The sequence below is a fragment of the Pseudoliparis swirei genome, chromosome 13 (genome assembly GCF_029220125.1).
Source record: "Pseudoliparis swirei isolate HS2019 ecotype Mariana Trench chromosome 13, NWPU_hadal_v1, whole genome shotgun sequence".
Lineage (NCBI taxonomy): Eukaryota > Metazoa > Chordata > Actinopteri > Perciformes > Liparidae > Pseudoliparis > Pseudoliparis swirei.
This window is the reverse complement of record NC_079400.1, coordinates 904,626-920,082: the sequence shown is the minus strand read 5'-3', so window position 1 is coordinate 920,082 and position 15,457 is coordinate 904,626. Positions and strand designations below refer to the sequence as shown.

Sequence of the window (15,457 nt, the reverse complement as noted above, 5' to 3'; positions counted from 1 at the left end):
AGAAATTTGCTCCATTGTTTCCACTCTCCTCTTTATAATCTTATTTTTTTCTTCTTCTTCTGTTCAATCTTTCTGAGCCACCCAGAATCTCCATAGTTTTCAGTCCTGATTCTTCAAGGTTTTCTGAAGTGCACGGTTTCCTCTGTGCTTTCCCTCTCCTGCACCCTTCCCTCCTCCCTCCTCCCTCCTAATGCCTCTCTAGCCTTCATACTGAAAGCTTGTCTGGGGACTCTTGCATGAATAGTGACTGAAAGAGGGGGTCGATAAGACAGCTCATCAGAAGAAAAAAAGACAGGTGTCTTAGAAAACATCATACATCATTTATGTTAGACATTTATTTTTGCATTTTCTCATAAATATCAACATTAAAAAATAAAAGTGAACTACTCCTATGACTGGTACAGCGCCTGTACAATCGGCAGCAACCTGAACATCAGTCGTGAATCTCGTGGGCGTCCTGGGAGAATCCAGGAAACGATCCCGATGTGAGCGAGGCCTCCATGGGAACGTCCAACTCTCCTCCGCCGCCACGTTTCTGTTCTCATGATCTCGCTGCTTCCACATTCCTCCTCCTCATTGTCACCTTTTCTTCCTCATTCCCACTCTGCCTCTAGACTTTGCTCGCGTTCCCATAAATCCTTTCCCCGTGCACTCCTCCACACAAGGCTTGTCCGTTCCAATTATGGCTGGGCCGCGTCCCCCCCCCCTCACACACACACACTGCACACACAGCCCGCTCTCATTAAACCTGTATCAATTAGGCATTAACCTCCTAAAACAAAGGGCCTGTTGACGGCGGCCCGGCGCGGGCCGAGCGAGGCACTTCCTCTCCACCCGGCTTCCCAGAACCACATCATGCCCCCTCGTTCCCACTGGGCCCAACGCGTCTCTACAGAGAGACAACGGGAATAATCTAACATCAGACAGTTGGTTCGGTCAGGGTTGTGACAATAAACCAGAATGTTCTACGTATTTTTGTTTAAAAAAACGTTTGCATTTTTTATGATTCTGTCGACCACTAAAGTGTCACTGCAGGTCTCATGTGGTTCTGGAAATGTACAAACGTCATGCAGCTTTTTATAATTCCTAAATGAATAACGTAAAACTGAAGTTTGAATATGGAAAAAGTCACATCGCTATTTCACGTTACGAAGAGTCTTCCATTGTTGGTGAAGCTAAAGGACAAGAATAACAATTAGACGTTACACTTTCTGTCTTTCTGTGCCAATAAAACGTTGTGAAACTGTCGAGGAGCAGATCAGAGGAGGAGATGTTACGCTGGATCATTTGCGGCAATCTAAGCGGCATCTGTGGAACAAACACACACACACACACACTCTCAAGGGAAGAACAGTACAGCGCTGCTGTTGCTGAATGCAGTTGGTTTGGGTTTCTCCGAGACCAATGTAATCTTATCTAATCGTTTATCCCTTATTGCATCATAATAGTGACCACACACAGACAGACCCACACAAGTTATTTTCCCAAACGCTCCTCGCCGCTCCGCCTCGGGGCCAGCTGCGGTGCACCAGACTTCCCGCTCTACTCCACGTCACAGTTTCCACTATTTACCGACTCCTTTTGTTGTTGTTGTTTATGCACAGTTGCAGAAGCTGCTGCAGCTCGTCGTCGCTCTGCGTTTGTTGGGGAAGCAGCAGAAACAACCTGGTTCTGGTTTCCCACAGAGCTGCCGGGAGGAGAGTGGTCCCCCAGCACTTTGGCACAGTGACTGTTGGCACCGGGCCAAGCCGAGCACCCCCCCCCCCCTTTCCCAGACCCTGGGAGTGTAATACATTACTAACAAAATCCCACTTCCCATTCCTCTCAAACTTTCACACCCATGCCCCCCCCCCCACGGCTGGCGAGCCCCTGAAAAGGGGATCGGGGTGACATGCGTAGGACTTTTCCCATCCCCTCAACTTTTCCCATCGCTCCCCTGCGTATTGCAGCCTCACGTTTAAAAAACAAACATATATTTCAACATTAAACTCAACTTACTGACATTTTTTAAGTATTTATTTCCCCACAAACAGAATGAGTTATGCCAGCTGTGGCACTATAGAAGAAAACCCGGCTACCAAAAAACACCATAAAGAAATGCAGAGCCTTTCACAGTTCGAGGGTGTAAAGGGAATACATGACTATTCATACACGAAGGTTATACAAATGAACCTTCTATAAATAAAAAGCCTCGTTTGCCCCGGAGTTCCCAGCCATGAGGGAAAGTGTTCACGGTGTGCGTCTGGGTAACATGTGATGACATTATTCTCCCCGGCGACCCCTCATTGTCTCCACGCTTTCTTCTCTCCAGCTCGTGAAATTGACATAAGCTTTACAAACATTCCAAGCATTTTTTTCTCAAGGCCGGATTTCTTTGAGGGGCCTTTCATGGAGAACAGCTCCAGTATGAGCAGCGCCAACTAGTGGTGGTCAAATGCACAGCATGCATGTGTTATAATCAGTATCCCCTTCGAAACTAGCATTCAATCCCTGGGTTGTGTTGAATTTCACTGATATAAAAGTTTCGAAATACATTTTCATTCGTTGTCAGACATTTTTAAGTATGAGGTTTAACTTAAAAGACGCTAAAATGTGATATTAACTTCTAAATGACTGGAGTTCAGACTTCCTGGAGCCTTTTCCTCAATGCAGTGATGGATGAGCGCTGTGCGAGCGCGCGGCCGCGGGGCGTCTGCAGAGGCGCGTGACCTCCTCCTGGTACCTGCAGCGGGGAGCGAGAGGCTGAGCGTCACGCCGTGGAGAAGGTGACCAGCGTGGGACTCGTGTAGCGACGCCCTCACCTGCCCAGGTGGTTGTCGACGTAGTCCTGCAACTCCCACACCTGCGCCTCCGCAACCGCTGCCCTGGTGAGGAGGAGCGCGCGTTCCCTCTCAAAGCCCACCTGTTGAAGACAGGAAGTGAAATCAACTTCATCCAAGAACAATGTCATTTGCTTTAGAGTGAGTTTGTAAGTTGATAATCTGAAGTAAGGAGAGCGTTGTGTTTACCCGCGTTGAGTCGGCCATCTCCCTCAGCTGCTTCTTCACGTCGGGCCAGGATTCCTCGCATGCCGGCCTGATCAAGATACATGTTTCCATAATCTTTTATGACGCAATCCACAGCTGACCCCATTCGTCATTTGGTGAAATACTTAAATGACACTCACTCCTGGCGGCTTACATTCTGCACGGGCATTTTGAGGACAGCCACCTGCAACGAGAAAGGCTTGAATCCCCATAAATACATGAATGTGTGCCCAAATAATGAGGGAATGTTGAGGAAGATTTCAAGTGCATAAACATAATCAGAGCAGCAATATTTGAACAACTGCTATGTTTATTATGCATATATTATCCCCCTGTATATTTAGACTTTAGTATTATTATTTCGTTTTTTAGTATTGTGTTGTATGTTTATTTTCATTGATGCTCTGATGTGCACCGCTGCTGTGATTTTTGAAATGTCCCCCCTGTGGGACAAAGAAAGGAATATCAATGACACTCATTTCATACCTGAAGCGTTCCTCCATTCAGCCCCTCTGACGTCGGTTATGAACACAATACATCTGGTTTAGAAAGATCAAAACAACTTCTGGCTTTACGGGAAGTCGCTCCAGACGGTTGTTGACGCGGTGCAGACGTCTTCATGTGGTTTAAATAACTGTATCTCTGACACGGCTGCAGTCCCCATGACAACCACCAGGTCTATGACTGCATGGCAGCCGCCCATCAGCTCTGCTACACGACCTGCTGCAGGAACGTCTTCTTGTTGTCACAGGACAGACTTTGATGCCATTTTGTCAAGACCCCCCCCCCCCCCCCACCTAACACACGGTGTTTGCCTTCATACGAGGAGAATGGACACAAAGCAGAATCCCCACAGATCGAATCAGGCCGACATCAGGGAGACAAAGGCAGCACAGCTCACTTCAAAGCAGCCATCTTTCTTTTGTGCGCCCTGCTTCCTGGCCGCCTGCAGCCGACGCTCCTCCAGCCTCGCCTCGTCCCGGCGGAGCTGACGGAGCTCCTTCTCAGGTTCCTCTCCGAGCTCGGAGGGCTCCAGGCTGAAGCTGGCTTCGGGGGGTCCGGGGTCAAGACCGCACTCCGTTTGGCTTAAGATCTGGTCCCTCTGAACCCTGAAGGTCACAGGGTCAATGGGGCCTGCTACTCGTTATGCATTAACTGGGAATGTTGCACCTGATGTTTAGTTTTTTGGATTCAATCCTTCATCTTTGCTTTTTTTCAAATAAAAAGAACAAAAATAATCTTCCTCAGACCCCTAAATTAGATAATCAGGCACATTTAAATCCCTCTGCCACTCATGAGAGGTCCAACGTTCACACGGCTTGATATTAAGTGCAAGTTTCAGCAGCATGTTTTTTTTATAGGAGTAAACAGAAAAGCAAGACATAAAAAGACACATACTGATGTCCACACACACTGCAGAGCACATGGGAAGTCTCACCCGTAGGCAACAAGAAGAGCTTCGTGGGCCTTGGCGAGCGTCTGCAGTCTCTTCTTGTAGGAGCGCGCGGCGTGGGCGAGCTGCTGCTCCCTGAGCCGGTAGGAGGAGCGGACCTCCTGCAGCATGCCGTCCACGTGGGCCCTCGTCTCAGAGGCCTCTGAGCGGCCTCGACCGCCTGCAGGTCCATCGATGTACTCCTGGAGCAGAGACAACGCACACGTGGGCGCTGCGGTCAGACGGCGAGCCGCGTCGCCTGAGCGCTGCAACTTACGGCTAAATCCCGTAAGTAGCACACCAGCCTCGCCCGGTATTCCTCATTCAGCTCTTTGACGTGAAGCTGCAGCTTCGAGTTCTCCTCTTCTGCCTCCCTCACTCGGCTCTGGCAGCACCTCAGGGCCTTGGGGAGAAATGAAAGGCCGGTGGGATCTGACACGTTCTCACCAAAGGGAACGTTGCTTCAGTGATTACACGTCTAATCATTGGAGGATGTTCTGCAGGACGGGGTCTGTTCACGCTCACCGCACTCTGCTCGGAGAGTTCCCGCTGGCGGTTATGGAGGGCCCTCTTGTTCTCCTGATGCTCTTTAGCCATCGACACCCTGATAATCAAACACAGGCTCAGCAACAGGAGAGCATCCAGAGGACCACATCACAGGACCAGTGCACAGAGACCACATCACTCAGCAAGTCAAGCCGCAGCTTGGAACAGAAAACCAAAGAAGGGCAGCAGATGTGTGTGGGACGAACACCGGGCCGTCCTCCCTGAGAAGAGTTTGTCTGTTTGATGACGTCTCATCACAATCAGGCTCGAGCTCCAGGAAACGACAAACATCCGCCGACCCTCACACTTTCTGCTCCAGTTTCTTCTGCTGCTCCTCGTAGCTCTTCTTCATCTTCTCCAGCATGTCTTTGATCTCCTCTTGGTTCCCGAGCAGCTGTGTGAGAGCATATGAACCACATGGTGAGTTCACTGACGCCCGGAACACTCGGTGTTGGGCACTGCTCCACAGAACGCAATACTTACTGTTGTTTCCATGTTTTTTTGCTCTTTGTCCAAAGCTGCCAGATCCTCAAGCTGCAGACACAAAGTTACAGTTAACAACTTAACATCATATTTAACAAATACAAACAGAAACAATGACAAGTGTACTATTTCAAATTGAAGATTTAGTTAAACCCAACATTAAAATGTAAAAAGTAAAACGTATTTTGCCTTCAAAAAATATTTTTATTAATAAACCCCTTCAGTGTAGTGCACAACATGGCTTTGTCTGATATGGGACATTTTAGTCTTTCTTGTGGAAAAGTACATTGAATTATGTTGCAATATAAATGTGAAGAAACAAAAACATGCTTATGTTGGATGGACATAATCTGTGTTTATTTTTCCCCAAAAAACAGATAACATAAAATGCCTCATTTTGATTTTGCTATGGGCAACTACAACAACTAACCTTAAAAAAGTAAATCCATCAACTGCATGAATATAATAGACTGATTTGGACCTGAACTCAGAAGTCCCTTTGGCCCTGATGAAGACGAGTCACCTTGACTCCGCTGTGTGCCACGCGGCTGATGAAGAGCTTCACCCTGTCCAGCTCCCGGTGAAGGTCCCGGCTGCTCGTCCTCACGCTCCGCTGCTGCTCCTCCAGCCGCCTGCGGAGGTCGTCCTGCGCCCGGGCCAGCGCCAGCAGCTCGGCGCTCAGCCGGCCGCTCTGGGCCAGCTCCTCGCCGTGGGCCTCGGCCAGAGACCGGTAGTTGTTCTTCAGCGCGCCGTGCTCCTCGCTCAGCTCCCGGCCGCTCTTCTCTCCCATTTTCAGAAGCGCCTCTGCAGACTGGAGTTCCCTGGACAAGTTGTCTCGTTGCATCTCGAGCTGTGTCAGGACACTGGCTTGGGTCAATATCTACAGAAAAGAAAGGAGTGCAGACGCCCCAGTGGCTCAGGGTCACCCTGGATGTAAAACTCCATTTGAACTCAGAGGAAACGCTTCCCCAGAAACCCTCAAGGCCGATTCCATCTCCTCCTCCTGGAGCTTCACTGAAACAACAGAAACATGTCCTTGTCCCCCACGACGACTCAAACCCTGACCTTGTTCTTCAGCTCAAACGTCTCTTCTGCAAACTGCTCCCTCATCCCGTTGGTCTGGATCTTCTCCTCCACGAGTTCCTTCGACAGCTGGAGGTTCAGACGGATGCGTCGGTGCACATGTGCTTCCCGCGGCTCGGGGACTCTACCTTCAGTTTGGCCTCTTCGCTCTGGACCAGCCTGCAGGACAGGTCCGTGTTGGAGCTGGCCAGGTAGCCCAGTCTGCTCTCCAGGTAGCCCACTTTGGTGCAAAGGCGTTCATTTTGTTCACGCAGCTGCAACTAGTGAGGAGAACAGAACAGCTCCTCTACGTCACACCACGAGGGCCCGTGACTCTCAGGGTCGGCCCCGTCGCAGCTCTGGGTTTGTGGCCTTCGTTCTTCTCAAAGCGTCTTACTTCAGTCACCAACGGTACAGAAACACACGTCTCCTTCAGGACTAAAGACTCTCAGCGTTTACTCACATGTTCTTCAGTCGGAGCTTGAGGTCGCTCCTGAAGGTCAAGTGAAGTGTTGTGGAGGTCGTCCATCTCTACTCACCGTCAAACCGTGCTTTACGTGGCGGAGGCCCTGTATCCACCAACAGTGTTGCCATGGCTCCTCAACACACAACACAACGTGTGGACAGTTTTTATTTGCGTACTTTATTTTAAATCAGCAGCGTCTCCGCCGCCGCCGTCGTCATGCCAACGAGACACGAGCCGCTGCTCCGGTTCACTCTGAACTGGAGGAACTTCTCAGACTCTCACTTATTGCTGGTGGGATTTGTGTTGCCTGAAAAACTTGAAGCAGACAGTCTGAGCCACGTGTCCAGAGGCCTGGTGGTGGAGACATGTCTGTGACAGCAGCGCCACCTTGTGGCCAAGTTGAAAACCGACCAGTTGATTGTCAACGTGTCACTCAAACATGAGTCAGATGTGCCAGCTTCACCAATCTGACGGTCGATTACAGTTCAATACAAACGTATGAATATGAACACCACTACTGAGATAAAACAGTTTTAAGACATACGGTAACATTTAATTAGAAACAAATGTTTTATTATAGTATGTTTTCTATGTATAGGAACAATTGTAACTTCATCTGTGTGAAGTAAACTCACAAGTTATGAAAAATATCTGCTCAACGCTTTACAAAGATCTGAATGTTGACACAGACTGGAGACATTATTTGAATTCAAAATGCATTTGTCTAAATGCATGTAAACATAATCAGATCTAAGACACACAGAGGAGAAGCCCAAAGGCGATCACCGGTTTTCAATTCTGTAATATTAATCAGGATTCAGATCAAACAATTTAAGGGTTACTTGTGTTAAAAACATTTTGAAATAGTGTGAAGATTCATTTGAACTCACTGCATTTACTGGAAAGATTGTTCAAAGAAGACAATTTAGGAAGATTTATGAACCTCCCATGGTCTTGGTGCAGCGTTCTCCCCACATCTCTTTACTGCTCGTCCACTGCGATGGTGATCAACACACCTGTGAGTGATCATCTCACCTGTGGCTGATGATCATCTCACCTGTGACTGATCATCTCACCTGTGACTGATCATCTCACCTGTGGCTGATGATCATCTCACCTGTGACTGATCATCTCACCTGTGACTGATGATCTCACCTGTGGCTGATGATCACACCTGTGACTGATCATCTCACCTGTGGCTGATGATCACACCTGTGACTGATCATCTCACCTGTGACTGATCATCTCACCTGTGGCTGATGATCACACCTGTGACTGATCATCTCACCTGTGGCTGATGATCACACCTGTGACTGATCATCTCACCTGTGGCTGCGCTCCTTTGACAAACGATGTTTTTTGGTCACTGCACAGTCGTTCCCGGTCGGAGAAAGTTCAGACACTCGCTTAAAAATATGAATTCTTCATCCATAAAGAATCCAAATATATGAAAATATATTATATTGTCAACAACAACAAAAAGAAACCCCTGAGTGAGACTCAGGACACAGGTAAGTCCTCCTCCACTTCATCCTCCTCCTTCAGGCTGGGCCGGCGGCCTGCTCCCCGGTCCAGGGACACGCCCCCCTCCCTCTGCAGGGCCTGCAGGCTGGCCGCGCTCACGTAGAACCTCAGGCTCTGGGCCGGCAGCAGCTGCTGCAGCTCCTCCAGCTTACGGGCCGCCTGCAGACCAGAGATGAGGGCAGAGCCGTGAGGACGGAGACGTCTCCATCATCACAACCACCTGACATCATCATCACAACCACCTGACATCATCATCATCACAACCACCTGACATCATCATCACAACCACCTGACAGCATCATCACAACCACCTGACAGCATCATCACAACCACCTGACAGCATCATCACAACCACCTGACAGCATCATCACAACCACCTGACATCATCATCACAACCACCTGACATCATCATCACAACCACCTGACATCATCATCACAACCACCTGACATCATCATCACAACCACCTGACATCATCATCACAACCACCTGACATCATCATCACAACCACCTGACATCATCACAACCACCTGACATCATCATCACAACCACCTGACATCATCATCACAACCACCTGACAGCATCATCACAACCACCTGACATCATCATCACAACCACCTGACAGCATCATCACAACCACCTGACATCATCATCACAACCACCTGACATCATCATCACAACCACCTGACAGCATCATCACAACCACCTGACATCATCATCACAACCACCTGACAGCATCATCATCACAACCACCTGACATCATCACAACCACCTGACATCATCATCACAACCACCTGACATCATCATCACAACCACCTGACAGCATCATCACAACCACCTGACATCATCATCACAACCACCTGACATCATCATCACAACCACCTGACAGCATCATCACAACCACCTGACATCATCATCACAACCACCTGACATCATCACAACCACCTGACAGCATCATCACAACCACCTGACAGCATCATCACAACCACCTGACAGGAGGCAGATATTTCATTTTTTAAAGTAAGATCGTCACCACTTGGAAGTTGCCCTGCTGACAGTGGTGCTCCACCAGAAACCCAAACGCGTCTCCGGTCCGGACCGCGGGGTCCAACTCCGGCTCCTCCAGCAAGGACTCACACAGCCGCACCGCCGCCACGGGGTCCTCCGAGTACAAGCTGCAGGTCAAAGGTCACGGGTCAGAGGAGAACAATGAAACAAGCTGCAGGTCAAAGGTCACGGGTCAGAGGAGAACAATGAAACAAGCTGCAGGTCAAAGGTCACGGGTCAGAGGAGAACAATGAAACAAGCTGCAGGTCAAAGGTCACGAGTCAGGAGAACAATGAAACAAGCTGCAGGTTAAAGGTCACGGGTCAGATGTTGTGTTGTATATGTTGTTGTGTTGTATATGTTATTGTGTTGTGTTATATATGTTGTTGTGTTGTATATGTTGTTGTGTTGTATATGTTGTTGTGTTGTGTATGTTGTTGTGTTGTGTATGTTGTTGTGTATGTTGTTGTGTTGTGTATGTTGTTGTGTTGTATGTTGTTTTGTTGTTGTGTTGTATATGTTGTTGTGTTATGTTGTTATGTTATTGTGTTGTATATGTTATTGTGTTGTATATGTTGTTGTGTTGTACATGTTGTTGTGTTGTGTATGTTGTTGTGTTGTGTATGTTGTTGTGTTGTTGTGTTGTATATGTTGTTGTATTGTTGTGTTGTTGTGTTGTGTATGTTGTTGTGTTGTGTTGTATATGTTGTTGTGTTGTGTATGTTATTGTGTTGTTTTGTATATGTTGTTGTGTGTGTTGTGTATATGTTGTTGTGTTGTATATGTTGTTATGTTGTTGTGTTGTGTATGTTATTGTGTTGTTGTGTTGTATATGTTGTTGTGTTGTGTATGTTGTTGTGTTGTTGTGTTGTTGTGTTGTGTATGTTGTTGTATATGTTGTTGTGTTGTGTATGTTGTTGTGTTGTATATGTTGTTGTGTTGTACATGTATGTTGTAAATGTTGTTGTGTTGTATATGTTGTTGTGTTGTATATGTTGTTGTGTGTTGTTGTGTTGTTGTGTTGTGTTCTTACCTGCGAGCGTGGACAAACTTCTTGATGAGCGCTACGCGGTGCTGCAGGTCAGCGAGCCTCCCTTCCTGTTGTCCGGTGTCCTGCGCTCTGGAGAGGCACTTGAACGCCTCAGTCAGAGCATCCAGGGCCTTCTCGTAGTTCTGGTAATCATCGATCTCCACCTGAACGATGGTATTATTTTAAAATAATTTACTTTGTCGAGATTATTCTCTATTAAAGTTGCAACTATTATAAGTTACATATCACATTAATTTAATAACATGTATCCTACAGAGCAGATGCTATTTAAGACAACACCTTTAAATGTAAAATATTTCTTTCAGAAAGCATGATGTCAATGTATAGCCAGACCCATAAGTCCCCATAACAGACGTCATGACATGTGTTGCAGCATGTGATGCTCTACCTGTGCACAGGCTTCATAGAAGCCGGCCAGCAGGTCTGGCGCCCGGCCTTTGGTGTAGAAACCGATGATCGTCTTCAAGATCTCTGGGTTTTTGCGCCAGTCCAGAGACTGGAGGTAGTTGGCGGCCATGATGAAAAGATCCTTCTGACGGCAAACACTGGCGAAGAACACGATCTTCTCGGTGTCGCCAGACTTCAGGAGAGCCCTCATGGCCTGTTTAAAAAATATAATACATTTCATCATTAAGGGTTAAATATATATGTGTATATATATATACATACATATACAGGACTGTCTCAGAAAATTAGAATATTGTGATAAAGTTCTTTATTTTCTGTAATGCAATTAAAAAAACAAAAATGTCATGCATTCTGGATTCATTACAAATCAACTGAAATATTGCAAGCCTTTTATTCTTTTAATATTGCTGATTATGGCTTACAGCTTAAGAAAACTCTAAAATCCTATCTCATAAAATTTGAATATTTCCTCAGACCAAGTTAAAAAAAAGATTTATAACAGCAAAACAAAATCAAACATTTGAAAATGTGTTTCCAGGTGTTTCGAGTTAATTAGACGATTCAAGTGATTTGTTTAATACCCTACTAGTATACTTTTTCATGATATTCTAATATTTAGAGATAGGATATTTGAGTTTTCTTAAGCTGTAAGCCATAATCAGCAATATTAAAAGAATAAAAGGCTTGCAATATTTCAGTTGATTTGTAATGAATCCAGAATGCATGACATTTTTGTTTTTTAAATTGCATTACAGAAAATAAAGAACTTTATCACAATATTCTAATTTTCTGAGACAGTCCTGTATATATATACATATAATCATTAAGGGTTAAATATATGTGTATATATATATATATGTATACTGTATATATATATACAGATAAATATATACATATATAAATATATGTACTGTATATATTTATATATATAGTGTATATATATATATATACAGATACATATATAAATATATGTATATACATATATAAGCAGTACCTTCAGCTTGTTTCCCGCCTGCGTGTACTTCTTGGTGGCCAGGTGGTAGTTGCCCTGCCGCATGCAGCAGTCGGCGATCCTCTCCAGCAGCTCCTTCCGGGCCTCTTCAGACAAGTCCTTTGAATCGGTCACAATCATTCTCTCCGCCAGTTCCTCTGTGATGGTCAAGCTCTGGCTCACACACACCTCCAGGGCCTCGTGGTACTGTGTTCACGTACATACAGGCAGGAGAGAGGGATACGGATGAGTGTGAGCTCGAGAGCTGGAATGTCCACGTGTGGGTGGTGATGTGTCACCTTCTTGGCTGCTACCAGTAACTCCACTGCCTTTTCATACTGGGAATGAGTGATGAAGAAGTCGGAGCAGCGGGCCAGCAGGGCGGGGTCAGAGAGCTCGTTCAGGTCCTCGGCGATCAGTTGCAGTGCAGAGAACTGCTGGGTGGCGAAGGCCAACTCCAGAGCTTTGGAGACGTACCCAGCCTGCAGCCGAGACACCGGCAGAGAAGCGATGAAAAGTAAATAAACAGTTGCAATATATGCCTCAGTGCTGCCCCCTTGTGGATCGATCTAGAATGCATCAATGAGGGACCTTGTGATAGAGAGCCACCGCCCGGTCCATGTGGGTGCCTTTCTCCTCGTAGTAGCAGGCGGCCTCCATCATGTCCTCTGCGTTACTGAGCAGAGCCAGGTTCATCAGCTGGTCCTCCAGACCGGTCTCCTGTTAGCACACACACACACACACACACACGTCAAGACCAAAGCAGCAACAATGAAAGAACACAAACAGAAGATATGTGAAGCTCCGCCCCTGAACGTCCCGGGGAATGAACGTCCAGCTTCGTCCATGTGTGTGTTTGGGGACTTCTGGCTGTCTAAGGCGCTCTACCTTACAGAGCCGGATGGCGTTGTTGTAGGCCTGGGCTCGCGTGTAGAAGTGGACGGCCTGCTTGATGTCATCGTGGCCCTCGTAGTGTCGAGCCAGGTGGTACGACGCCGCCCTGTCCCCCGTGTCGTTGGCTATCTCCGATGCCTGGCGGAGAAAATAAATACGTTCTCACATTTATGGACGGCTCACGATATCAGTTTTAATACTCAGCAAAGCAGGAGTAACACGTCGTCGTCTGGACACAAAGCGAGTCACCTTCTGGATGTTCCCCATGTAGCAGTGCACCCGCACCAGAGAGAGGTAATCCTGAGCGCTCTCATAGAAGCACAGCGCCGAGTCCATGTCGGACTGGCTCTCCAGGTACTGGGCCCACCACTTATAGATGCTCCTGCAGAGACGAGAGGGGGATGTAACTTGTTGTGAGCGGATTATAAGTACGATTGTCTCTGCTCTTCAGGCGATGAAGTACTTACTTGTCTTTCATTTTGTTGACGTAGATCTCCAGAGACGGCGTGTCGTCCTGGAGCATCCTGGGCACCTCCACCCGGTGCGTGTCGGATTTCTCGTAACTGTAACAACAGCGCTTACAATCACACTTTATAATACTTAACCACTTGAATTAAAAACTATGGTGTCGTCGACATGCGGCGACAGCCGACGGGGGGTCTTACTACACGAGGGCCTGGGTCTTGTCGCCCATGGACTCCAGGTACTTGGCATAGTTGTAATAGGTGGTGCGCAGGTGGATGCGGTCGTGGCTCTCTGCCGTTCCCAGAGCCTGCTGCCATTGGCTGGACGCCTGGTAGAAATGGTTCAGCAGGTCAAAGCGCTGGCAGCACTTGTACAACTTTTCTGCATCTTCCTATCGGAGGACAGGAAAAGAAGACGGAAAGATGAATGCCGTGGGGTTGGGAAAGTCCCCGTGTTCTCCGTGTTGTCTCCATTGTCTCCACTGCATCGTCTCTCTGGCCCCTTGTTGTCTGGAAGTATGTAAAGATGATACCAGAAAGAGGGGCTGAACAAAAGTAGTACCTTACTAAATAAACATGTTATGTCTTTATACAACCTATTTTAACTTTAAAAAGCTGAACAATTAAAGAATAAAGAAGAGGAATGAAATTAACAAATCTGCATGTCTTTAAGGGACATTCGGCCGAGAGAAATGGGCTCGGGTCAATCTATTAATCACTCTATTAGTCATCTATTGGTCAATCCATTAGCCTGATGGTGTCATAATTCACTCTGAGTATCTTACCAGCATCCCGAGCTGAACGGCCAACATGGCCACCTGGGCTTCTGGCTCAGGCTCAAGCTCCGCCTCCTTCAGAGCTTTTGCTGCCCTCGCATTTCCCATATTCCCGAGGCACACGCGCGCCACGTCCAGCTGGCGCGTCTTCACACACATCCGCGCCATGTTTTCCCAAACCGCTTTGCTACGGAGGAAAGGGAACATGGCTTATTTTACTAGGGTAACGTGTTCTCACTGTTACACACAGGTATTTACAGTTTGTTTTAAGGGTCATTATTGAAGTCATAAACCCTTAGCATGAATCTAGTGACCAATATGTATGAACCCTTGTTTCTCCCTTCCAGACCTCTAGTACTGTACACCAGGACCCCCCCCCCCCCCCCCTCACACACACACACACACAAACTGCTATACACAGAGATAAACAACACTGTGTGCAGGACTCCAACACAAAGAGAGAGGCGTGCTTTTCTACCTCTGTATTTCCTTTTTTCTCCCTTTTGTCTTGCTGACGTATACCCCCCCCCCCCCCCCCCTTTACTTTTTGCTTCTATTCCAGATTTGAGATTCCTCAGCCATCTGGTCTTTATTTTCGTCCGCCTACCTCCTCCTCGCTTTAGCTGATACAGATGTGGGCTGTTTATTAAAGTTGGGCAACAGGAAATACCCCAAATCTTTAGGGGCCCTGTGGGGGAACGGAGGGAACGGAGGGTCACTTGTTGGACTAAACCTTCTCTATACGGTCACAGAAAACCAAGCGTGGAAATGAAATGTGAGACACACACACAGGGCGGCAAGATGTAGAGAGCCGAGAAAGGAAAGACGAGAGAAGGAGCAGCTCCACATTTGGCCTCTTCCCATCCTCTCTCCCTCAGGAAACACATCCTGCTGCTGCGCCAGCCACCGTGTCTGTTGCACACGAGAGAGAGGGAGCGACGCCCCCTGGGCTCCAGACAAAAGAGTACACAACCGTGACGTCTGAGAGGGTCTTTGGACATTCTCTCACACCAACACACACACACACACGTAAAGTGGTCATGAAGGAGGGACCCGTCCGTTTAAAGCTCGCTGCTGTGGCGAAGTGAAGTCTTGGATTATGACCAACAGAAACTCCCCCACAGCTCAACTCTGACCTCCAGGCTTTGCAGAGACTCAGTGAGCGAGGGAGAGAGGGACCGACGGCGAGAAGCAGAAGGGTTCAAGGGTTCTGGTTCCAGTGAGGCAGTGCGGGGTTCTCTAGAGGAGACAGTCCCAGTAAAGCCACTCCGAGCAGCACTGGTCCAACA

The 15,457-nt window shown here is 47.5% G+C and overlaps 3 protein-coding genes across 3 annotated transcripts in view; all 3 read right to left on the bottom strand.

Annotated features, from left to right (window-relative positions):
* Positions 1-1,998: 1,998 nt before the first annotated feature.
* On the bottom strand, positions 1,999-7,078 carry ccdc78 (coiled-coil domain containing 78). The gene is made up of 14 exons (XM_056430371.1): positions 7,013-7,078; positions 6,699-6,830; positions 6,553-6,639; positions 6,011-6,367; positions 5,488-5,538; positions 5,310-5,398; positions 4,984-5,062; positions 4,736-4,861; positions 4,465-4,661; positions 3,928-4,135; positions 3,167-3,210; positions 3,009-3,075; positions 2,802-2,902; positions 1,999-2,722 (listed from the first exon to the last, which is right to left on the bottom strand). The coding sequence occupies exons 1-14, from the start codon at positions 7,076-7,078 to the stop codon at positions 2,644-2,646; spliced, it is 1,683 nt and encodes a 560-aa protein (XP_056286346.1). The 3' UTR covers positions 1,999-2,643.
* Positions 7,079-7,561: 483 nt separating this feature from the next.
* The window catches only part of ift140 (intraflagellar transport 140 homolog (Chlamydomonas)), a 35,507-nt gene continuing 27,611 nt past the window's right edge, over positions 7,562-15,457 (bottom strand). Inside the window, exons 21-30 of the mRNA XM_056429210.1 lie at positions 13,396-13,491; positions 13,178-13,310; positions 12,923-13,066; positions 12,626-12,754; positions 12,334-12,516; positions 12,038-12,241; positions 11,024-11,236; positions 10,618-10,778; positions 9,571-9,712; positions 7,562-8,698 (exon numbers count right to left, since the gene is read on the bottom strand). Of these exons, the coding sequence (XP_056285185.1) occupies positions 8,516-8,698; positions 9,571-9,712; positions 10,618-10,778; positions 11,024-11,236; positions 12,038-12,241; positions 12,334-12,516; positions 12,626-12,754; positions 12,923-13,066; positions 13,178-13,310; positions 13,396-13,491 (1,588 nt within the window). The 3' untranslated portion in view covers positions 7,562-8,515. The remainder of the gene's footprint in view (positions 8,699-9,570; positions 9,713-10,617; positions 10,779-11,023; positions 11,237-12,037; positions 12,242-12,333; positions 12,517-12,625; positions 12,755-12,922; positions 13,067-13,177; positions 13,311-13,395; positions 13,492-15,457) is intronic.
* On the bottom strand, positions 13,462-14,480 carry LOC130203238 (intraflagellar transport protein 140 homolog). The gene is made up of 2 exons (XM_056429208.1): positions 14,178-14,480; positions 13,462-13,784 (listed from the first exon to the last, which is right to left on the bottom strand). The coding sequence occupies exons 1-2, from the start codon at positions 14,373-14,375 to the stop codon at positions 13,593-13,595; spliced, it is 390 nt and encodes a 129-aa protein (XP_056285183.1). The 5' UTR covers positions 14,376-14,480; the 3' UTR covers positions 13,462-13,592.

Excerpts from the sequence above, each read along its gene's own strand:
- ccdc78 (XM_056430371.1), bottom strand. The coding sequence starts at position 7,078 with ATGGACGACCTCCACAACACTTCACTTGACCTTCAGGAGCGACCTCAA. Across the intron at positions 4,662-4,735 it reads GCTACTTACGGGATTTAGCC|GAGTACATCGATGGACCTGC; the intron begins GTAAGTTGCAGC and ends TCTCTGCTCCAG. Across the intron at positions 3,076-3,166 it reads CAGAATGTAAGCCGCCAGGA|GCCGGCATGCGAGGAATCCT; the intron begins GTGAGTGTCATT and ends TATCTTGATCAG.
- LOC130203238 (XM_056429208.1), bottom strand. The coding sequence starts at position 14,375 with ATGTTCCCTTTCCTCCGTAGCAAAGCGGTTTGGGAAAACATGGCGCGG. Across the intron at positions 13,785-14,177 it reads CCGTTCAGCTCGGGATGCTG|GAAGATGCAGAAAAGTTGTA; the intron begins GTAAGATACTCA and ends GTCCTCCGATAG.